Raw genomic sequence first — 25,331 nt, 5'->3', positions numbered from 1 at the left:
TACCACAATTTTACTTCCTTTTGCAGCCCTCTAGCCCTTTCCAGGACTTTTTTAGAGGCATTTTTGTGCCCAAAAGTTTGGGTCCCCATTGATTTCAATGGGGTTTGGGTTCGGGGTCAAGTTCGAGCCCGAACCAGGACCTTTTTTTCAAAGTTCGGCCGGACCCGCCGGACCCGAACATCCAGGTGTCCACTCAACTCTAGTCATGTGTCCTTAAGGGGTTAAATATTTGACTCTCTCCCAGTGCAAACACTAAAAAGCCTGGCTCTTATCAGGCATAGTTCTTTAACAATATATTCAATTATGAAGAATTGACGAGGGAACTGCGTCTATTTTTCCAGCCTGGCAATTTTACGTTTTACAATTCCCAGTTTAGTAAATAAATCGCAATGTGTAAAAGAGTTTCAGACTCGCTGATCTCTCTGCAGAAGTTCTGTAAAATTAGATCAATCTTTATATTTTAACAGAGAGGAAGCAGTCGGTTACAGGGAGAGAGTTGCATTACTCTGTACTACACACTGTTTACACACACAGAGGAGATCCTGTTTGCGCTATGACATCACGTGTTATCAGCTTCTCACATGCTATCTTTTATTCTCAATATATTGTATTCTGCTAGATTCACAATGTTTACCCCCACCCAGATACACACAATGTTTACCCCCGCCCAGATTCACACAATGTTTACCCCCGCCCAGATACACACAATGTTTACCCCCGCCCAGATACACACAATGTTTACCCCCGCCCAGATACACACAATGTTTACCCCGCCCAGATACACACAATGTTTACCCCGCCCAGATACACACAATGTTTGCTCCCACCCAGATACACACAATGTTTACCCCGCCCAGATACACACAATGTTTACCCCCGCCCAGATACACGCAATGTTTACCCCGCCCAGATACACACAATGTTTACCCCGCCCAGATACACAAAATGTTTACCCCGCCCAGATACACACAATGTTTACCCCCACCCAGATACACACAATGTTTACCCCCACCCAGATACACACAATGTTTACCCCCACCCAGATACACACAATGTTTACTCCCGCCCAGATACACACAATGTTTACCCCCGCCCAGATACACACAATGTTTACCCCCGCCCAGATACACACAATGTTTACCCCCACCCAGATACACACAATGTTTACTCCCGCCCAGATACACACAATGTTTACCCCGCCCAGATACACACAATGTTTACCCCCGCCCAGATACACACAATGTTTACCCCCGCCCAGATACACACAATGTTTACCCCCGCCCAGATACACACAATGTTTGCTCCCACCCAGATACACACAATGTTTACCCCCACCCAGATACACACAATGTTTACCCCCGCCCAGATACACACAATGTTTACCCCCCACCCAGATACACACAATGTTTACTCCCGCCCAGATACACACAATGTTTACCCCGCCCAGATACACACAATGTTTACCCCCGCCCAGATACACACAATGTTTACCCCCGCCCAGATACACACAATGTTTGCTCCCACCCAGATACACACAATGTTTACCCCCGCCCAGATACACACAATGTTTACCCCCACCCAGATACACACAATGTTTACCCCCACCCAGATACACACAATGTTTACCCCCACCCAGATACACACAATGTTTACCCCCGCCCAGATACACACAATGTTTACCCCCGCCCAGATACACACAATGTTTACCCCCGCCCAGATACACACAATGTTTACCCCCGCCCAGATACACACAATGTTTACCCCCGCCCAGATACACACAATGTTTACCCCCGCCCAGATACACACAATGTTTACCCCCACCCAGATACACACAATGTTTACCCCCGCCCAGATACACACAATGTTTACCCCCGCCCAGATACACACAATGTTTACCCCCGCCCAGATACACACAATGTTTACCCTCGCCTAGATACACACAATGTTTACCCCCGCCCAGATACACACAATGTTTACCCCCGCCCAGATACACACAATGTTTACCCCCACCCAGATACACACAATGTTTACCCCCGCCCAGATACACACAATGTTTACCCCCACCCAGGTTTACACAATGTTTACCCCCGCCCAGATTCACACAATGTTTACCCCCGCTCAGATTCACTGAATGTTTGCTCCCGCTCAGATTTACACAATGTTTACACCCGCTCAGATTCATACAATGTTTACTCCCGCCCAGATTCACACAATGTTTGCTCCCACCCAGATACACACAATGTTTACCCCCGCCCAGGTTCACACAATGTTTACCCCCGCCCAGGTTTACACAATGTTTACCCCTGCCCAGGTTCACACAATGTTTACTCCCGCCCAGGTTCACACAATGTTTACCCCCGCCCAGATACACACAATGTTTGCTGCCGCCCAGATACACACAATGTTTACCCCCGCCCAGGTTTACACAATGTTTACCCCCGCTTAGATTCACACAATGTTTACCCCCACCCAGATTCACACAATGTTTACCCCCACCCAGGTTTACACAATGTTTACCCCCGCCCAGATTCACACAATGTTTACTCCCGCTCAGATTCACAGAATGTTTGCTCCCGCTCAGATTTACACAATGTTTACCCCCGCTCAGATTCACACAATGTTTACTCCTGCCCAGATTCACACAATGTTTGCTCCCACCCAGATACACACAATGTTTACCCCCGCCCAGGTTCACACAATGTTTACGCCCGCCCAGATTTACACAATGTTTACCCCTGCCCAGGTTCACACAATGTTTACTCCCGCCCAGGTTCACACAATGTTTACCCCCGCCCAGATACACACAATGTTTGCTGCCGCCCAGATACACACAATGTTTACCCCCGCCCAGATGCACACAATGTTTACCCCCGCCCAGAAACACGTTTGCTCCCACCCAGATACACACAATGTTTGCTGCCGCCCAGATACACACAATGTTTACCCCCGCCCAGATACACACAATGTTTGCTCCCACCCAGATACACACAATGTTTACCCCCGCCCAGATACACACAATGTTTACCCCCGCCCAGATACACACAATGTTTACCCCCGCCCAGATACACACAATGTTTACCCCCGCTCAGATTCACACAATGTTTACGCCCGCCCAGATTCACAGAATGTTTACCCCCGCTCAGATTCACAGAATGTTTGCTCCCGCTCAGATTCACACAATGTTTACCCCCGCTCAGATTCACACAATGTTTACTCCCGCCCAGGTTCACACAATGTTTACTCCCGCCCAGATTCACAGAATGTTTACTCCAGCCTAGATTCACACAATGTTTACTCCCGCCCAGGTTCACACAATGTTTACCCCTGCTCAGATTCACAGAATGTTTACTCCAGCCTAGATTCACACAATGTTTACTCCCGCCCAGGTTCACACAATGTTTACCCCTGCTCATATTCACACAATGTTTACCCCCAAGCTCAGATTCACACAATGTTTACTCCCGCCCAGGTTCACACACTGTTTACCCCCGCCCAGGTTTACACAATGTTTACCCCCGCCCAGGTTTACACAATGTTTACTCCCGCCCAGGTTCACACAATGTTTACTCCCGCCCAGATTCACACAATGTTTACTCCAGCCCAGATTCACACAATGTTTACCCCCGCTCAGATTCACAGAATGTTTGCTCAAGCTCAGATTCACACAATGTTTACCCCCGCTCAGATTCACACAATGTTTACTCCCGCCCAGGTTCACACAATGTTTACTCCCGCCCAGATTCACACAATGTTTACCCCCGCCCAGATTCACACAATGTTTACCCCCGCCCAGATTCACACAATGTTTACCCCTGCACAGATTCACACAATACTTACCCCCGCCCAGGTTCACACGAGGTTTACTCCCGCCCAGGTTCACACAATGTTTTCTGCCGCCCAGATACACACAATGTTTGCTCCAGCCCAGATTCACACAATGTTTACCCCCGCTCAGATTCACAGAATGTTTGGTCCCCATTCATATTCAAACAATGTTTACCCCCGCTCAGATTCACACAATGTTTACTCCCGCCCAGGTTCACACAATGTTTACTCCCGCCCAGGTTCACACAATGTTTACCCCTGCTCAGATTCACACAATATTTACTCCCGCCCAGGTTCACACAATGTTTACCCCCGCTCAGATTCACACAATGTTTACTCCCGCCCAGATTCACAGAATGTTTACCCCCGCTCAGATTCACAGAATGTTTGCTCCCGCTCAGATTCACACAATGTTTACCCCCGCTCAGATTCACACAATGTTTACTCCCGCCCAGGTTCACACAATGTTTACTCCTGCCCAGGTTCACACAATGTTTACCCCCGCTCAGATTCACACAATGTTTACTCCCGCCCAGGTTCACACAATGTTTACCCCCCGCTCAGATTCACACAATGTTTACTCCCGCCCAGATTCACACAATGTTTACCCCCGCTCAGATTCACACAATGTTTACTCCCGCCCAGACTCACACAATGTTTGCTTCCACCAAGATACACACAATGTTTACCCCCTCCCAGGTTCACACAATGTTTACCCCCGCCCAGGTTCACACAATGTTTACTCCCGCCCAGGTTCACACAATGTTTACTCCCGCCCAGATTCACAGAATGTTTACTCCAGCCTAGATTCACACAATGTTTACCCCCGCCCAGGTTCACACAATGTTTACCCCTGCTCAGATTCACAGAATGTTTGCTCCTGCTCAGATTCACACAATGTTTACCCCCGCTCAGGTTCACACAATGTTTACTCCCGCCCAGGTTCACACACTGTTTACTCCCGCCCAGGTTCACACAATGTTTACCCCCGCCCAGGTTCACACAATGTTTACCCCCGCCCAGGTTTACACAATGTTTACCCCCGCCCAGGTTTACACAATGTTTACCCCCGCCCAGGTCCACACAATGTTTACTCCCGCCCAGGTTCACACAATGTTTACTCCCGCCCAGATTCACAGAATGTTTACTCCAGCCCAGATTCACACAATGTTTACCCCCGCTCAGATTCACAGATGTTTGCTCCCGCTCAGATTCACACAATGTTTACCCCCGCTCAGATTCACACAATGTTTACTCCCGCCCAGGTTAACACAATGTTTACTCCCGCCCAGGTTCACACAATGTTTACCCCCGCTTAGATTCACACAATGTTTACTCCCGCCCAGGTTCACACAATGTTTACCGCACGCTCAGATTCACACAATGTTTACTCCCGCCCAGATTCACACAATGTTTACTCCCGCCCAGATTCACACAATGTTTACCCCCGCCCAGATTCACACAATGTTTACTCCCGCCCAGATTCACACAATGTTTTCCCCCGCCCAGATTCACACAATGTTTAGCCCCGCACAGATTCACACAATATTTACCCCCGCCCAGGTTCACACAAGGTTTACTCCCGCCCAGGTTCACACAATGTTTACTCCCGCCCAGATTCACAGAATGTTTACTCCCGCCCAGGTTCACACAATGTTTACTCCCGCCCAGGTTCACACAATGTTTACTCCCGCCCAGGTTCACACAATGTTTACCCCCGCTCAGATTCACACAATGTTTACTCCCGCCCAGATTCACAGAATGTTTACTCCCGCCCAGGTTCACACAATGTTTACTCCCGCCCAGGTTCACACAATGTTTACCCCCGCTCAGATTCACACAATGTTTACTCCCGCCCAGATTCACAGAATGTTTACTACAGCCCAGATTCACACAATGTTTACCCCCGCTCAGATTCACAGAATGTTTGCTCCCGCTCAGATTCACACAATGTTTACCCCCGCTCAGATTCACACAATGTTTACTCCCGCCCAGGTTCACACAATGTTTACCCCCGCTCAGATTCACAGAATGTTTGCTCCCGCTCAGATTTACACAATGTTTACTCCCGCCCAGATTCACACAATGTTTACTCCCGCCCAGATTAACAGAATGTTTACTCCCACCCAGATTCACAGAATGTTTACTCCAGCCCAGATTCACACAATGTTTACCCCCGCTCAGATTCACAGAATGTTTGCTCAAGCTCAGATTCACACAATGTTTACTCCCGCCCAGGTTCACACAATGTTTACTCCCACCCAGGTTCACACAATGTTTACCCCCGCTCAGATTCACACAATGTTTACTCCCGCCCAGGTTCACACAATGTTTACTCCCGCCCAGATTCAAACAATGTTTACTCCCGCCCAGATTCACACAATGTTTACCCCCGCCCAGATTCACACAATGTTTACCCCCGCACAGATTCACACAATTCTTACCCCCGCCCAGGTTCACACAAGGTTTACTCCCGCCCAGGTTCACACAATGTTATCTGCCGCCCAGATACACACAATCTTTGCTCCAGCCCAGATTCACACAATGTTTACCCCCGCTCAGATTCACAGAATGTTTGGTCCCCATTCATATTCACACAATGTTTACCCCCACTCAGATTCACACAATGTTTACTCCCGCCCAGGTTCACACAATGTTTACTCCCGCCCAGGTTCACACAATGTTTACCCCTGCTCAGATTCACACAATATTTACTCCCGCCCAGGTTCACACAATGTTTACCCCCCGCTCAGATTCACACAATGTTTACGCCCGCCCAGATTCACAGAATGTTTACCCCCGCTCAGATTCACAGAATGTTTGCTCCCGCTCAGATTCACACAATGTTTACCCCCGCTCAGATTCACACAATGTTTACTCCCGCCCAGGTTCACACAATGTTTACTCCCGCCCAGGTTCACACAATGTTTACCCCCGCTCAGATTCACACAATGTTTACTCCCGCCCAGGTTCACACAATGTTTACCCCCCGCTCAGATTCACACAATGTTTACCCCCGCTCAGATTCACACAATGTTTACTCCCGCCCAGATTCACACAATGTTTGCTTCCACCAAGATACACACAATGTTTACCCCCTCCCAGGTCCACACAATGTTTACCCCCGCCCAGGTTTACACAATGTTTACCACTGCCCAGGTTCACACAATGTTTACTCCCGCCCAGGTTCACACAATGTTTACTCCCGCCCAGATTCACAGAATGTTTACTCCAGCCTAGATTCACACAATGTTTACCCCCGCCCAGGTTCACACAATGTTTACCCCTGCTCAGATTCACAGAATGTTTGCTCCTGCTCAGATTCACACAATGTTTACCCCCGCTCAGGTTCACACAATGTTTACTCCCGCCCAGGTTCACACACTGTTTACTCCCGCCCAGGTTCACACAATGATTACCCCCGCCCGGGTTCACACAATGTTTACCCCCGCCCAGGTTTACACAATGTTTACCCCCGCCCAGGTTTACACAATGTTTACCCCCGCCCAGGTCCACACAATGTTTACTCCCGCCCAGGTTCACACAATGTTTACTCCCGCCCAGATTCACAGAATGTTTACACCAGCCCAGATTCACACAATGTTTACCCCCGCTCAGATTCACAGATGTTTGCTCCCGCTCAGATTCACACAATGTTTACCCCCGCTCAGATTCACACAATGTTTACTCCCGCCCAGATTCACACAATGTTTACTCCCGCCCAAAAATACAGCAAGTACCTATATTATATTTGTAGGAGAGGAGGGAGTACCTATATTATATTTGTAGGAGAGGAGGGAGTACCTATATTATATTTGTAGGAGAGGAGGGAGTACCTATATTATATTTGTAGGAGAGGAGGGAGTACCTATATTATATTTGTAGGAGAGGAGGGAGTACTTTTGGTTTGTTCCCAAACTCTCACAATTCTGATCCACATAATCTGACATCTTTGCCTCTCAGCTCTGTTTTTGCAAAGCAGACGCTTTATTTTCATTTCACCAAATGTCCCGTGAAGCTAGTGAATTATTGAGTTAAAGGTATATATATATTAACAAATAATGTATTTCACACAGACGGGTATAGAGCCGGTGGAATGCTCCAGGTTAATCCATTATTGAAGTCTGAGTTGCTGTTAGATTGTGTAACCTGGAGGAAGCTCATCACTGAGGGATCCATAGGGTTAATTATTGCTTCTGTCCAGCACCAATAGAGTTAACTTAGCACCACCTTACAGAACAAATCACAATCTGCTGTTTTACTTGGAATCTAACAGGTTAACTCTGCAGCAATCTGCTCTGTTTGACTCATTAGTTTTATATCAGTAGATTGCCCCTCAGTTTTGGTGGCACCGCAGATTTGTGTGCTATCTCATATCCTTCAAGTAACCGACTATCAGTAGGTTGAAACCACATATTCTGTGTAGCAGGATTCCAAGCAGTGCACAGCTCCAGCGTCAAGGGTTAACTACCATGCCAAGCTCTGCAAGGCCTCGTTAGGGTTAATGCCATTCTAAGCTGCTTTGCCATCCTCGGTTGGTGAGAGGATTCCACCCCTCCCACTGCTCAGATTTTGTCACCGGTGTGGTTATCCGCTGTCTACCTTGCGGGAAGCAGGTCCAAGCTCCACCTTACAGACTCTCTGAGCGAAATTCAGGGAGCAAACAGTTTCCCCGACATTACTTTCCAGGGGTGACACCTGCAACAAGAGATCAGAGGAAAGTCCTTTTGTGATAACGTAAAGGATTAAAGACACAGTGTCCAAAAATAGAAACCGTTGTCAAAAAAGTTTTAAACAGGTGGATTGGTCCTTCCTCTTGGGGGCTCAGCCATTCTCATCCATATAAATGGCCACCTCTGCTCTTTTTCCCATCAGGAATCAAACCAGACATGGGTGCCCCCTTTCCTCCCTAGTATTTATCCGTAGCATCAAACCATTGCTACATGTGAACTGAATAATATTAAAGGGATAATTATTAGGGACTGACTTCACTTTTCTTAATTACTCACCCCTCCATCTCATAGACAGGCACTGATGGCAGACTTAGTGCTGCAATGTAAACATTGCAGTTCTCTGGAAAGGCAATATTTAAAGGAAAACTCCTGGCACTGCAGGTTCCCTCTCCCTCCCACCCCCCAATCCCCAATCGCTGAAGGGGTGAAAACCCCTTTAGCAACTTACCTGAGGCAGCGACGATGTCCCTCGTTGTTGCTTCCTCCTCCGCGCCGCTCTTCCTTCTGACTCCGTCGGCCGGTGGGCGAGACTGATCCCACCCACCGGCCGGGGAGACCACATGCGCAGCAATGCATTTCAATGCTTTCCTATGGAAAAATGAGCGACGCTGGAGGTCCTCACACAGTGTGAGGACGTTCAGCAATGCTCTAGCAAAGAAAATCTTTGCTGTGAGTCAGGAAGTTCCCTCTAGTGGCTGTCTAGTAGACAGCCACTAGAGATGGAGTTAACCCTGCAAGGTAATTATTGCAGTTTATAAAAAACAGCAATAATTACAGTTGCAGGGTTAAGGGTAGTGGAAGTTGTCACCCAGACCACTCCAATGGGCAGAAGTGGTCTGGGTGCCTGGAGTGTCCCTTTAACATTGCAGCACAAGGTGCAAAAGGGACAGTACACCCAGACTACTTCAATTAGATGAAGTGGTCTGGGTCCCTACAGTGTCCCTTTAACATTATTAAAATCAATGCTCTGCTGGAAATATCTTATTTTTATCTTCTGTACGAATTACTCGCTTCAGTGCTCACATCATGTACATGGGCAACTAAAACCCAGGATTGCCAATAGAACACCTTCTAGATGCAGAAACCTCCCCCGCATTTATGTGGGTTAGAGAGAACATATATGAAAACCACCCTATTTACCTTTTCATAGCCTCCGATCATCAAACCAGGTACCCTCCTATGCACCTGTAGATACTAAATAAGAATAATTTTAACTTTCTCCCAAGAATATCCTTTTATACCCAATATCACACAATGCCCTCATCATACTGGGACTAACTGTTATTGTATCCTAACATTCCACTGTAAGATCTCACCACCTTATATATTAGACATGTGCAATTTGTTTCGGGCCGAATATGAATTCGGACGAATTTCGGGCAATTCGGACATTCGGGTACTTCCGAATGTCTGAATAGCCGAAGTGCCAAATTACCGAGGTCCCGAAATTACCAAATTTCCAAAGTGTCGAAGTGCTGAAGTGCCGAAGTTGCCGAAGTTCCAAAGTGGCGAAGTGCTGAATTGCCAAAGTTCCGAAGCACAGTATTGCCTAAGTACTAATATACTTACCCAGTGGAAGAAGAAGAATGTTACACAGTATACTATTTTAAATAAAAAGTATACAAACATAGCCAGGATTCATCTGTAAGCGTTTGCAACACTTACAACAATCAAGTAACACACATTCATATAAAATGTAAGTTACTTGGCCAGTCAATGTAATGACAGGAATATATAAGTAGATAACTCCCTAATTCCCACGGTATTAGGGAGCTATCTACTAAAAGGCTGAAAGACCTAAAGATTACTTAGTATTAGTAAATTATGCCCCTAATCGCTATACCGCGAGTAGAGGCATGTCTATTAAACAGTGAGCAGCCTATGGGTGCTCACTGTAAAAATAAAAAATAAATAAAAAAAACACGTCCCCCCTCCCCCCTAACCTGAAGGGGGGACCTATTGCCCCCCCACCCCCAAACGGCAAGTGGGGGCCCTAAAGTAAAATAAGTAGGGGGACCTATTGTCCTTCCCCCGGCACCCACCCATGAGCGGTGGGTGGGGGACCTAAAGTAAAGTAATGGGGGGGACCTATTGTCCTCACCCCCGGCCCCCACCCCTGAGCGGCGGGTGGTGGCGATAAATCAGAATAAGGGGGGGGGAACCTAATGACCTCCCCCTTGGCCCCCAACTCTGAGCGGGGTGGTGGGGGCCCTTAATTAGAATGAGGCGGGAGGACCTAATGTCCTCCACCCTGGCCCCTTCCCCTGAGCGCTGGGTGGGGACCCTAAATACTAATTGGGGGGGGACCTAATGTCCTCCCCCCTGGCCCCCACCCATGAGTGGTGGGTGGGGGCCCTAAATACTAATTAGGGGGGGACCTAATGTCCTCCCACATGGTCCCCACCCCTGAGCTAGACCATTTAACTAAGTACCTGAAAAAAAACAAAAAAAAACTTACCATTTGATATTTTCTTTCTTCTAAAATCTTCTTTTTTCAGCCCCAAAAAAGGGCAAATAAAAAGTCATAATAACCGACGCAATTAAGAAGAAAAAAAAAACGAGCGCCAAAAAAAAGAATCCATCTTCACCCGGCGAGGGCTCCACACAGACTGAGCTCTGCAGAGCGGGGGAAGGCTTATAAAGCCTTGCCTCGCCCTGCAATTAGGCTCAGAGCACTCTGATTGGTGGGTTTAAACCGTCCAATCAGAGTGCTCTGACAGGTAAATGAAGGGTGTGGCAAACCTAGCCACTTCAGACTATTCCTTTATATATCTAATGGTTGTCCTAGAAAGGCTGTTTAACCTGTGTTGTTTCATGTGTTTGCTTAAAAAGGTGATAGAGGGCATTCGTATGCTAGTGGCGCGAAAGCCGCTAGCATTCATATGGTAGTTTCACGAACAGTGACTTTCAACACTGTTCGTGAAACGAACAAAGTACCGAATGGGAGACCACACACAGGAGGTCGTGTGGCTCCCATTAACAGATTGCAACATTGTAGCATTCCCCAGTTAATTGATTTGCGGGGTGGCCGCCGTTCGGATACTGACCACACGGCGGTGGCCATCTTGGATTCACTTTTAGCCCAGCGGTGTTTGGTTGTCAAGTGCCTGGAACTAAAATCGGCTACTCAACGGCACAAACTCCGCTAGACTTCCAGGCCGTTCGGGAACACCGGTCTTTCGGTACTTTCGCTCAAACTGTATTCGTGTCTTTTATGGAGAATGCATATTAAAATGTATTTTGTGTGGCGTTCGGCTAATTGTGCTGGGATCTGAGCGGTAATCTACCGAAGTATGCGCTCAGATCCCAGCTATCTACTCATATGTCATTCGGTCCAATAGCATTTTTGAGTAAAAAGCCTGGTTCTGCTGTACGGAGGGATAATCCACCTAACAGGATATTCTGTGGGAGTATCCCTCTCGTACAGCAGTGCATGGTGGGAAAAATGTACTTGAAAAAAATAAAAATAAAACTTACCATTTGATGTTTTCTTTCTTCTAAAATGGCTTGGCTTGCTTAAACCCACCAAATCAGAGTGCTCTGAGCCTAATTGCAGGGTGGGGCATGGCTTTATAAGCCTTCCCCCGCTCTGCAGAGCTCAGTCTGTGCGGAGCCCTCGCCGGGTGAAGATGGATTATTATTTTTTTGCGCTTGTTTTTTGTTTTTAAGTGCGTCGGTTATTATGGCTTTTTACTTGGCCTTTTTGGGGGCTGAAAAAAGAAGGTTTTAGAAGAACGAAAACATTGAATGGTACGTTTTATTTTATTTTTAGATTATAGTGCGGTGTAAGTGACAAAGACCTACACCTATAAGTGGAGCGCTCAAACACATATACAGCTTACCAAACGTTATTCTGTTCAATGGTGCAGTATAACGTACATGTCAAAAAAATACAAAACGATACAATATAGTGCAGATGGTATATAAAGTGGCAGTGCAATAATAACAGTAATGTCGTAGTGAACTGTACACTCACATTTCAAGGAGCCTGTATATAGAAACACTGGCTCCGTATTGAGGCTTGTGTGCTTATTATGGTAGCACCACCCTTCTACTTCGATTCGGAGTAATTCTCAAAGACATAAAAGAGAATGGACCAATGTGTAGATTTTGGCAATAAAAGAACACAGGTATGTGTTAATAAATGTGGTGCTCACCTGGTCCTTAGCCTATGGATCCCGGCTCTAGGTATATAGGTTTAATGCCAATTCAAATGGGGATGGCACTACCCCTATGAAGATTCCTTGGAGGCTCCAAAAAGGACTTGGATAGGATTGAAAAAAGTAACAAATTTATTGATATATAATAAATTAAAATAAAATAAATGTTTCTATAAAAAAGTCCTCAATAAAAGTCCTTTAAAAATGGCCAATACGCGTTTCACTCTCAAAATAGAGCTTCTTCAGTCAGCTGACTATGTTTGTGGCATGTATATTTTAGAAGTTATAAATATTGTGTAAAAACTGTATTCCTCTGCCTGTGATAATGAGATTACCCATTGTGTTCAGTAATCATATCACAGGCAGCGGGGAAGATTTTGTGTGGGAGTGTCTGTGTGTATTGTACGGATTGATTGGTTGTTCTGTAAAACCCTGTGGGCTGTACTATGTTTGTGGATTGGGAATAAAAGAGACTGTATGTGCCAGTACAGCCAGATTCTGCTTAACCCTCAAAATGAAGTGTCGTCTCGTTATTGGGGGAATTGGATTGTATGCTGACTGCCAGGACTGTAACCCTTTCGTATGGTTTTCCTGTTCAGATATTTCCAGGGTTCGTGTGTTTTCAGTTCGGGAGATTGGTGCTGACAGTAGCTGTCGGTGTATCTGGAAAGGGGAATATCGCCTTAACGGTTTTTAACCTCTAGTGAGCAAAACGGTCCGTTACAGAGATGTAAGAAAGACAGACGGTCACGTTATCACATCTAGTGGACCTGCACATAAACTAACCCAATTGGGAGTACATAACGGCCACTGGAACACTGGTCCTGTTGCCCCATGGAACTTGAGCAGCATAAGTGGAATAGGGCCTTGACAGGGCTTGGAGGCGGGCTTAGGGGGAGAATAGGTGGGTGGGGATTGGGGATATGATAAGGGGCCAGCCTAGAAAAAATAGGTCGGCCAATTTAGCTCCTGTCCCCATTAATCATCTTACCAGTTCGAGTTGGTAGCAGTTTTTGCTCTGGTTCGGCCTGGTGGGTTTTTCTTGTGTCTTCCAGATGGATTAATCGGCGGAATCATTGATTGCTGAGATCAGGGCTACAGCAGTGAGCAAGGGGTCGACATGGATGCTGGAGTGGCTTGGCAAAGTGCTCATGGCGCCCGGCCGGCTAGAAGGGGAGGCCCCCAGCGAGACTGACATGGACTTCAGGAGTGAGGTGGCTGGCAGGAGTTCTGCGGTTCCGGCAGCAACGGTCCTGGAAGCGGGAGGGACCAATGTGAGGAGTAGACGGAGGCCTGGAGGCCCGAAGGCGGACAGCAGTGCAGCACTCAGACCGATGGGTGCTGCGCTTGGAAGGCAGACCGCTGCAGTTGCCTGTGCCTGGGCTGCCTATCAGAAGTGCAGCCCCTGGCGAGAGTGTTGATGGCAGGTCAGTACCTGGGCCCAGCCTTGGGTGAAACTGGACCCCAGGATGGTGTTGGTGGTGCAGGGAAGGAACATGACCAGCTGCCCAGGAGTTCTTCTTGTTGCTCCAGGTCCCGCAGCAAGTCGGCTTCCGGACGGTCAGTGCACCGGGTGTCTATGATGGTTGGTGAGAGGAATATTACAATGGAGGAGGCTGGACCGAAGGGACTTAGAGGAGCAGCCCACATGCCTTCAGCGGCGGAGGGCTTGCCGGTGAGTCTGGAACTGCTACACCTACACAAGGCTTATTTAACACACTGCAACACCTTATTGACACCTGGGAAAAAGGAAAGGCGGCTAGCGTAGATGCGAGTCAGGTCTGGGTGCCGGGCAGGGCCTTTACAAAGTCAGGCGCCATGGGCATGGGCACCGCAGATGAAGGGGTGGTGGTACGGTTTTGACGGTGGCGGGGAAAGGGCAGTGCTGACAGGTGGTATTCCGGATGCGGCACGGCAAAACGCTTGCATCTCATTTTTGGGGCAGCTGGGGGTTCATCCCAAGCAGGAAGTAAAGGATAAGATATGGAAGGGAGAGTTTGTTGAGGTTTCCACCCTCCTTCCATTGGAGTATATAGACCTTAAGGAGGACAGCACAAAGTAGGGACAGCAAAAAGTAGGACAGCAATTGGCTATGGGTCTTTTGCATACCGGACAGTGCCGTTGGTGAAAAAATGCCAGGGATCTGTTCCTTACAGTTCTGCTATCTTGACGGCATTTGGGAGGCCAATTGTACATACGGTGGCTTTGCATGGTGGAAGGACGATGAACAGTTCAGGCAGCGGCTAGCAGCTAACCCTGGGGTGTGGTGGGACCAGATGGATCTACTCTTATTGCTTAAGCTGATGATGGTGCAGAAGGTGTCCCCCTTTCAGTCAGGGGCTGGCGTGGGGGTCAGTCTGCCTCATCAGCCCCAGTTAGAAAAGGCACCTGCTGATTATTCAACGAGGGACAGTGGAAGTAGGGTTCAGCGTGCAGGTTTAAGCACAAGTGCTCTGGGTGTGGGAGCAACCATACCCTTCTGCAGTGCTTCCAGAAGGGAAAAGGTGCAACTGCCGGAGGGTCAGCAGTGCCCGATTCAGCACCCGCTGCCCCGGTGCATAACCCCAATGAGGTTAGACGCGATGCTACCATGGCTAAACCGCTACGGTAACCCAGCCGGCGCAGAATTATTGAGGACCGGGTTTTCAGAGGGTTTTGTCATACCTTTCTGGGAGCAGGATTTCTCTGTGAATTTTGGCAATTTACGCTCAGTGGAGGATTTCCCTCAGGTGGTGCGGGAGAAGCTGGCCAAAGAGGTTCAGTTAGGAAGGATGGCAGGGCCATTTGCCATCCCCCCGCTGGGCAATTTGCGGCTGCTGCCGCTGGGGGTTGTTCCAAAAAAGGAGGCAGGTAAATTCCGGCTCATCCACCATCTCTCATGTCCAAAAGGTGGGTCGGTCGACGACGACATTGACAAAGACTTGTGCTCAGTCTCTTACGCATCATTTGACCAAGCGGTCAAGCTGGTTAAGAATCCGGGCCTGCCGCGTTGATGGTGAAAGTTTACATTGAGGTGGTGTTCTGACTACTGCCGGTGCACTTGACTAGTCATCACTTGCTGGGTTGTTTCTTCGAAGGACAGGACTTTGTGGACCTTTGCTCCTATTTTGAGAAGTTTAGTACCCTCTTGGAGTGGGTGGTTCGGTCGGAGGCTGGGATTCGGTCGGTAGTGCACTACCTGGACGATTTTCTATGCGTGGACCTGGGCCGGATCCCCCACGTGCCATTATCTCCTGCGGACACTCGAATGGGTGGCAGGGCTATTTGGGTTACTGTTGGCAGAGGGCAAAATGGAGGGGCCCACCGAATGTCTCAGCTTCCTGGGACTGGAGATCGACTCGATCTTGTCGGCTTCCTTCGGATAAGCTGATTGGGCTTCGGGAGGCGGTTGGCGAGGTATGCCGCACTACGAAGGTTACCCTGAAGATGCTGCAGTCTCTGATTCAGATGCTTAATTTTGCATGTCGAGTAATACCCATGGGTCTGATTTTCAGATGCAACCTGTCTCGGGCGACAGTGGGGGTGCACCATTTCATTAGGGTTTCATCTGTCATGAAGGCGAACTAGGAGTGTGGGATGCTTTCCTAACGCACTTTAACGGCATGGTGATCTTTCAGAAGTCATCAGTATTGGCCAAAGAGCTGGAGCTGTAAACCGATGCGTGGGGGAGCGTTGGCTTCGGGCATATTTCAGGGATGCTAGGATGCTCCTAGCGCTTCCTGTGGACTCCAAGCACTGCAGCAGACACCACAACCACCAAACCGGAGAAGCATATGAATGCTCTCAAGCATATGAATGCTGTAAACAGCTGAACAGGAAAAGCATACAATCAGCTTACACTCCTAGCAATCAGCATACAATCCAATTCCCCCAATAACGAGACGACACTTCGTTTTGAGGTCAAGCAGAACTGACTGTACTGGCACATACAGCCTCTTTTGTTCACAATCCACAAACATAGTACTGCCCCTCTACTGCGTCCTCTCCTCTTGACACGCCGCTCGCGTCCTCCTCTCCTCCTCCCAGCGGCAGCATGTATAACGCTGCACGCTGGGAGCCGGCACTTATATCTGAACGCAGGGGTCACTCACGTGACCCGGCGTTAAAGCTACAGCACAATAATCACAGTGGGGGTATAGATATCCCCCACGTGTGATTGTTAATTCTGATTGGAAGTTATCCAATCAGAATTAAGCTCAGGATTTAAATGCTTACCCGTCCTGTCTCTCAGTGTCCTGTTGTGGTCTTTGATACCTGTATTGCTTTTTGCTTGTGTGTCTCTCTGGTTACCGTATATTTGGCTTGTTATTCCGACTCTCCTATATTCTCCATCCCTTTGACCTCGGCTTGTTTCTCGTTCTCCTGTTTTCTGACTCCCATTACTTGGCTTGTCTCCTGACTATTCTTCGTGTGCTTAGCCCGGCCATTCTAAGGACCGGTACTGCACCCTTTACTATCCGTGACCTGTTAGCGTGTTATGTTCCCGGAATCGTGACACATAACTGTTGGGTTAGGTCAGCGGTAAATTGGGTCCCTCTGTCAGACAGTATTTCTTGAGGGAACCCCACTTTGGTGAATATCCCGACTAGAGCACTGGCGACAGTGTCCGCCTGGATATTCGTCAGAACGACGGCTTCCGGGTAGCGGGTAGCGTAGTCCACCATGGTAAGAATATATTTCTTACCGGAGGGACTGGGGTTAGGTAAGGGTCCTACCAAGTCGACTGCCACCCTGCTAAATGGTTCCTCGATTACGGGCAGATTGACAGTCGAGCCTTAGGATGATCCCCTCTTTTCCCTACTCGTTGGCAGACGTCACACGTACTGCAGTAGCGCCGCACATCCTTCAAGATCCCTGGCCAAAAGATCCTGTAGGCGGTGCGGTTACCCCCTAAATGCCCTGCTAAAGGAATATCATGGCCAATTCGGAGAAGTTCCAATCGGTACTTTCTGGGTACCACTAATTGGTGCTTCTGCGAAGGGACACAGCCTCTCTTCCTACCTTCGGTCAATCGGTACAACCTGTCGTTATCCCATACAAAATGTTCACGCTCATCTCCCCCACTGTCAGCTAGTTCACGGTACTTTTGGAGGGTTGGGTCCTCTCTGGTTTCCCTCCCAAACTGCTCTGGGGTATCCCAAGCTAGAGGTCTTTCTACTGTAGTGGGTCTAAGGGGCGGTTCTTTGCTTACCTGGGTCTTACCTGGGTCTCCCGTCCTGTTGTAGGATCGTCTGCGATACGGGTCTGTGAACGGGTGGTCACGGGGCAAGCAGCAGCAGTTGTGGGTAAGTAGGCTGAAGCCAGTGGGCCAATATCGTTGCCCAACACCACTTCAGCAGGCAGGTTGTCCATGATGCCCACAGTAGTTTTCCCTGACCCGACCCCCCAGTCCAGGTGTACCCGGGCCATGGGTAAACAAAACACAGCCCCCCTGCTACACGTACAGCAACTGTGTGATTCGACAGATGCTCTGGTTTCACCAAATGCCTTTGCATCAGTGTGATGGTAGCCCCAGTGTCTCTCAAGCCTTGAGCTACCTGTCCATTTACGCGTACCTCCTGATGATGATGCTGACGGTTATCTGGGGATGCAGCTTGTATCGGGTCCGCCTCATATAAGATTCCCAGGCATTCCTCTGGGCCCATCTCGGTCTCCAGGCAGTGGGCAGCAGAGGTACGAGGTGTGGTTCTCTGAGTTAGAGGGAGTGCGCCTCCAATTGTTAGCTGCTGATCCCAAAGGGCAGTAACGGGCAATTTGTCCAGTGTTCCTGCACCGATGGCAAGTCGTTCTAGACAAGTCCCGGGGGTAGTTGTTAGACCCCTGAGGGCGAGGTGGCCCTGGGGGTACAGGAGCGCGGAACTCCGGGCGAGGGGTGATGGCTGGGGTACGAGGTTCCACTTGGTTAGCTGGTCGTGTGGTACCCTGGCTCACCTTCCTAGTTTCGGCGTATACATCTGCCAGTCGAGCCGCCTCGTTGAGGTTGTTGGTGCGCCGGTCTCTTACCCAGTCCTGTAAGTCGGCAGATAAATCTTGGAAAAAATGTTCCAGTAAAAATAACTGCAGCACTTCCTCCCCGGTGTTTGCGTTGCACCCTCTCACCCGGTGGTACGCTTGCTGCGGCGCTTGGTTCTGCGCTGTTTGGGTCTTAATGTGTCTGGTAGGGCTAAGCATATCCTGGGGGCTCACAATGTAATGGCCGATGCTCTCTCTCGTTCGCAGTGGGAGGTATTTCGGGAGGTGGCTCCGCAGGCAGAATTGGAAGGAGTCCCGTGATGGAGATGTTGGCGCTTGATCAAGCAGACTGATGGAGCTGGTTCGTGGGTCGGTCTAAGCGGCCACGTGGGCCCACTACAGTAAGGTGTGGAGTGAATGGGACGGGTGGGAGCATTCCCTCGGGGGCTTCCAAGATTCGTCCGCTTGTCTACCGGGTTTATTACGTCTCTTAGGCGGTTGGGAGTCTGCTGGGTTATCCCCCTCAGCAATTTATTTGCACTTTGTAGGGCTCAGCTTCCTGTTCAAGTTGCAGGGATGGGAAGATGCTACCAAGGCATTCATGGTTCACCAGGACCGAAAGGGTTTGAGGCGGAATGTGTCCTCTCGGGACTCACGGCGTCCTATCTCAGGCGCTCTCTTGGCTAGTTTGTGTGAGTCGTTACCCAAAGTTTGCCATTCTGTCTTTGAGGCCCGTCTATTTAGACTGGCGTTTTCCCTGGCATTCTTCAGGGCCAAGCGGATCTGGGAGCTGGTGTGCCCTAGTCGTCGGCGTGTGAGGGGGGGATGCCTTTTTTCTGATGTTAGTTGCACAGTGGACCTTATTTCCTTCAGGATTCGCAGCTCAAAGACTTTAGGAAGGGTAAGTGGGTCCACTTAAGTGTGGTGCAGGGTTCCGACATTTGTCCCGTTTTTTCCTTCGGTGAGTATTGTTCCTTCCGCCCGGCTTCTCTGGCTGTCCCCTTGTTAGTTCATGAGGGCGGCAGTTTTCTCTCCCACTTCCAATTCATTATGGTGTTCTGCTTGTGGCTCGAATTCCTGGGAATTGATAGCAGTTCCGGTTCCCCCCAGAATATGGATCATGGGACACTCCTATTGTCTATTGGGCCAGGAGGCGTGCAGCGGTCCAGCCTGGAGGTGAGCAGTTGGGTCTTACACCTTCTGAAGTGGAGGTTCGGTGGTTTGGCACGAGGCATGAGGTGGGTGCGGCTCCTACCCAACTTTATTCAGCTGTCCCGCCTCCTGGGGGTCCCGAGTGACCTTGTCATCTATTTGGGGGGGAATGACCTGGCTTCAGTGCCCATATGGGATTTAGTGTCTGCCATTAAGCGGGACATGGCATGCATCCTAGTTTTGTTCCCGGATGTACACCTGGTTTGGTCCGTGGTTATCGATTATCAGAAACTGAATAGGAGGGTTTCTAGATTTGTTTTGAGTGTTCAGGGAATTCTAGTTCCCCATAGGGTCTTTAAGCAGGATGCTGCCAATCTATTTCGGGGGGACAGGGTGCATTTGACGGAGGTCGAGCTCGACCTCTTAAATCTTGCCCTGCAGGAAACGGTGCAGCAGGCCTTGAGTGGTTTATTTTGGTGGGGTCCCCTGATGATTTGAGGCGTAAAACAGTGGGGTTGTGGCCTTGCCAATTAAGTTTGAGGTGATTAGGTTAATATGTGGAATGAGGTGGTCAAGTTTCAGGTTTCAACCTCCCCTACTCTAAAGGGTTAACCTTAGGTTACCTGTTATGACGTGCCCACCGAGCGAGGAAAAGGTCGGCTGGTGGTAAGCATTGGAAGGAAAAGGAATTAATGCTGAGGGGGGAGGTGAGAAGAAGTGATACATAGGCTCATGGTCAGTATATTGGCAAGGACGGTTTGGGTTACACTGTGATTGTATGACATTATGTGTTAACATATTTGTTAAGTTATGGTTATTTAAGTTTGACGTTTGGTTTATATAAAGTAAAGCTAAAGATTAAAAAATTATGGATGTGTTATACAGTATTTATCATATGTTATAATAAATGCTGTGGCCTGTTGCATCCATAATACGTTGTCTGTCATTATTTGGGTGGTAATTGGGATAGTTCTATGTTAGTATGCTGCATCACAATTTCCCACTGTGTGGTATCTCGTACCTGAACCATCATAATTGTCTTATTCCCTTTGCCCAGGGAGTCTTGCAGCAGGTAGGTGAGTTTGGAGTTCCTGAAGGGTATGTGGCCTTGCTTGGATCTCAGGGCCTGGATTACCTCCCCCAAAGCCAAGAGGGACTTGTTAATATTCTGTGCCTCCTTCAGCCTCTCGCCCTCTGCTCCAGACTTCCATACTCGCTCTGACCCAGCCAGGTCCACCAAATTCAGCTTCCCTGGGGACAAGACAAGAAGGTTTCCAACCAGTACTTGCTAATCAGTTATATAATCTGTGGTCACGATCATCTTGGTAGATAATCAGTTATATTATCTGTGGTCACAGTCATCTTGGTAGATAATCAGTTATATAATCTGTGGTCAAAGTCCCCCTGGTAGATAATCAGTCATATTACCTGTGGTCACTGTCCCCTTGCTCGATAATCAGATTACATCTGGTCACAGTTCCCTTGACAGGTAGGCAGATTACCTGTGGTCACTGCCCCCGTGGTGGATTATCAGATTACCTGTGGTCAAAGTCCCCCTGGTAGATAATCAGTCATATTACCTGTGGTCACTGTCCCCTTGCTCGATAATCAGATTACATCTGGTCACAGTTTCCTTGACAGGTAGGCAGATTACCTGTGGTCACTGCCCCCGTGGTGGATTATCAGATTACCTGTGGTCAAAGTCCCCCTGGTAGATAATCAGTTATATTACCTGTGGTCACAGTCCCTGTGGTGAGATCTCTCCCGCTGACGGTGACTGTGAGCAGAGCATGAGATCGTGAGCTTCTCTCATTCATGTTTGTGCAGAACGTGGCTCGGTTTCGCTTTCCCAGAGAAAGAAGCTGATAGGAATGTAAAGAACAATGAGGATAAGATTGTCCCACCAGTAACTTGTCCTATTTTCACTATCATTCAAGCCACACACAGTGTATCTGCTAATGGTAATACCAACACTGACCAAAGCACAGTGACAGTCCACAATTATAGCGTTTCCCTGTTTATGAGAACAGAACGAAGTTCTCACCTTCTTGATGTGACCGAAGCTGCGGACCTCCATGCTGGTCAATCCTGGGACATGAAGCTGGCCACTCCCGTCTGGATTCATCTTCACATCCAATTTATCCTGGGGGTCTTTTGAGAGAAGGTCCCTGCAGGACAGAGAGAGTGATTATTTTATAATACGTGGTTATTTCCACAGACAATCCGTAACCAGTGTCCGATATCAGACTCCTTTTAATGGCAGAGATTCCCACATTATAAAAACATTTTATAATTATTTAAGTGATGGTGTTAGTTGCTAATATTAATTCCCAGATTTTACAATTAACACGATGTAAAGTACTGATTTTACTAATGACACGGAGGCGAGTATTATGCTGCACTCTTTCTTTACTTCCCACAGCAAAGAAAAGAATAATTAAAACCGTAAAAGAACACAGATAACAATCACATGTCCTAGTAACAAGGTCAGCCACTCAGCAACTCTTCTGTGGTAAAACGATCGGAGCCAAACCAACTTCTGAAGAAGAGCTATTACAGGCGAAACGCGTATGCTGTGCTGCATATGTAATCCCCAATCTGTGGCCTTTTAATACCATTTAAATAACTTGTGCCAAGAAATCCTGCATTACTGAGACCATTACAAGCTGACCAAGTGTGATTTATATCTCGCTAAGGCGATACCAGCCAGAGCCTGCTACACGAGGCTCTGGTAAATGTGAGTTGTTCTACGTAGATTATTCTACATTTTAAATTGTTACACAGTAATACACTATGTGTATTTTCTATTATATTTTTATATAGATCTGTGAATCCCTCCATATTGTATTCAGGGAAGCATATCCACTATAGTATATCAGTGGTGTAAAGCACTCCCCACTCTTACATTGTTTCTGAAACCATTTGGGTGATCGTTGGTATCCGGGGATTGTTGCCATATTCCATTAGTGCCAATTGCACCTTATTGCTTTTTTTTGTGTATTTGATTAATAAAATCATGATTTTATTAAAGACACAGAGGCTCATATTATGCTAGATTAAAGCTGGGAAATGACGTCTCATGATTGCAAAATGTTGAATCGGTCTAAAGTCGAAGTTACGAAACGTAGACTCTGAAGACCAATTAACCGCTTTCAAAATATCTTGCAGTGTAGGGGTAGAGACTGACAGGTGAGGTTTGTGGAAAGAAATGAAAAGTTGAGTGTGACGAGAGCAATCTCACCACATTGCATTGGAGAAGCCTGGTTGCCCGCATGCTGCCTTTGGACTATGGCCCTGGGAGATTGGGCCCTTTAAAAACAGTATTCGGCCCTAACAGAGTGTATGTCACTCATTCTGGCCCTTTAAATACTGTGGGGAAGGATTGACACTTTTTATATGGCACTTCGGATGCAGCCGAAGTGCCGAAGTTGCCGCTGCGAACGCGGTCAGCGGTGTGTGCAGCCAAATCTATGGAACTGTTTGCGGCTACCCAATTGCACGAACACCGCTGACCCATACCGTCTTCGACACCGCGGCTGGAGACTAAGTCCCGCTCGAAGATTCGAACGCTCGTTCGAATGGGACTTAGTAATTTTCTCGGTGCAAAATAGACCGACCACACAGCCCAAATCCATGGACCTGTTTTGGGCATGAAAATGTGCTTGCGGTCGGTCATAAAGGAGTTTCGGCTATCTATTTGTATGATTTTTGAGAGTGTTTAAATGCTGAGTTTAAATATGTAATTTTTATGAAGATTGGATGTATGGTTTTAAAGTTACAGGATATGTGGAAAAACTGTATTTTTACTGTCTGTGATAATTATGTTAAACCATTGTGTAACATAATTGTATCACAGGCAGAGGGGAGGATTTTGTGTGTAAATACTGGGAGTGTCTTTTGTAATGTACATGTATGATTGGTTATTTTGTAACACCCTGTGGGTGGTCCTACCTAAGGGAAACTGTCATAAAAGAAGGTTCTTTTTGTGCCATTAAACAGACCCTCAACACGGAGCCTTGTCTCGTTCTTGGGGGGATTTACTGTATGCTGATAGAGACTGATTGCCAGGAGTGTAAGTCGATTGTCTGCTTTTCCTGTTCTTCTGCTAGCAGCTATTTGTGAGGTTCCAGTTCGGGAGGTGGTGTGCTATTTTGTATCCAGTTCGGGAGTTTGGTGTTCTGCAGTAGCTGTGCCTGTGTCTCTGGGAAGGGGAAGATCTCCTAAACGGCGTTTTAACCCTTTTATGCCTGGGGGTGCCGTTACATTGAGGTTGAGAGAGGTGTGAAAGAATTTACCTTGGTTCAAGCTTATAGGTGTCATATTAGATATCCTATATTAAAATTGGCTAACTTGGACTCAGGAAATGCTTAATGCTTAAGACCAGATAGCCCCCACCGGAGCTGTCTCTCCTAAATCAGTCTGTTTTTTCTTTTTCCCGGAATTTATCTGTTATATGTACATGGCGCTCATCCCTATGTCTTATCTGTACTCCCTTCACCCTTTCACTCCCTTCCTACTACTTTACCATGCGTATCTGTGTTATAGTGTAATTTAGAAATAAACAAAGATGTTTAAATGTCTATCTGTTCCTGTCCAAATTAGAGAAAATTAAATTGCGTATATACGCTGAAGTAATTCAGACTGACACACGGAGTTCAGGTTAAAATAACTTTGAGGAAATTTATTGGCAAGTGAAGCAAGAGCGGGCTCGCAGGCCCTTTTAAGAGGCATTTTGCGTCATCATTGATTATCAAGATATCAGTAAATAAACATCATTAATTGGATTAATTGTTAAGTGTCTGGGTTAGTGTCCACCTATCAATATAATTAATTGGCTCAAAAACTAAGTGGTTAGCTATGTGTCCACCCACCGATAGGTGGTATTGTTCTGGACACGGGTGTGGACGGATGGCTCAAGCGCCATCTTCCCTAGCATGAGGTTTACTCGGTGGAAAGGGGGGCTTGAGCGTCATTTTACACGGTCAGTGTAACGGATCACCTGGCACCCCGACTTGGTACCTCCGTTAATGGATGCTCCTAGTGCTTCCTGAGGACTCCAAGCACTCTGGCAGACACCACAATCACCGGATCCGAGAAACCTTTTAAATTCTCCCAAGCATATGAATGCTGTAGACCATTGAATAGGAACCATACGAATAGGCTTGTACTCCTAGCAGTCAACTGGAACAGCATGCAATAAATCCTTCCCCCCAATAATGAGACGACACATCACTTTGAGGGTAAAACAGGAACTCTGGACTGTCTCATCCAGCCTGGCTTTTATTACAATAATACACATACAGGCCACACCCAGGGGGAGGCATAAAATAACCAATCACATACATGGTTCAGCCCACACATCCCCTCCCCTCAGATAACATTAAACCCAATTATCCGGTACACTTTTTCAGCCAAGTTCTGGATGTACCCCAAAACCCGGGGGTACACCTTTAAATCCAGCATCGCTGGATAGCCCTTATTCAGGGGGACAACATATCCAAAATTCAAG

The 25,331-nt window shown here is 47.7% G+C and overlaps 1 protein-coding gene across 1 annotated transcript in view; it reads right to left on the bottom strand.

Annotated features, from left to right (window-relative positions):
* Window positions 1-8,412: 8,412 nt before the first annotated feature.
* The window catches only part of LOC134608226 (kinesin-like protein KIFC3), a 211,384-nt gene continuing 194,465 nt past the window's right edge, over window positions 8,413-25,331 (bottom strand). The window contains exons 15-18 of the mRNA XM_063450888.1: window positions 21,867-21,990; window positions 21,555-21,684; window positions 20,844-21,073; window positions 8,413-8,523 (exon numbers count right to left, since the gene is read on the bottom strand). Of these exons, the coding sequence (XP_063306958.1) occupies window positions 8,413-8,523; window positions 20,844-21,073; window positions 21,555-21,684; window positions 21,867-21,990 (595 nt within the window). The remainder of the gene's footprint in view (window positions 8,524-20,843; window positions 21,074-21,554; window positions 21,685-21,866; window positions 21,991-25,331) is intronic.

Source organism: Pelobates fuscus, chromosome 4 (assembly GCF_036172605.1).
Source record: "Pelobates fuscus isolate aPelFus1 chromosome 4, aPelFus1.pri, whole genome shotgun sequence".
NCBI lineage: Eukaryota > Metazoa > Chordata > Amphibia > Anura > Pelobatidae > Pelobates > Pelobates fuscus.
Note: the sequence above shows the minus strand (reverse complement) of the source record. Positions and strands in the feature narration are given on the sequence as shown.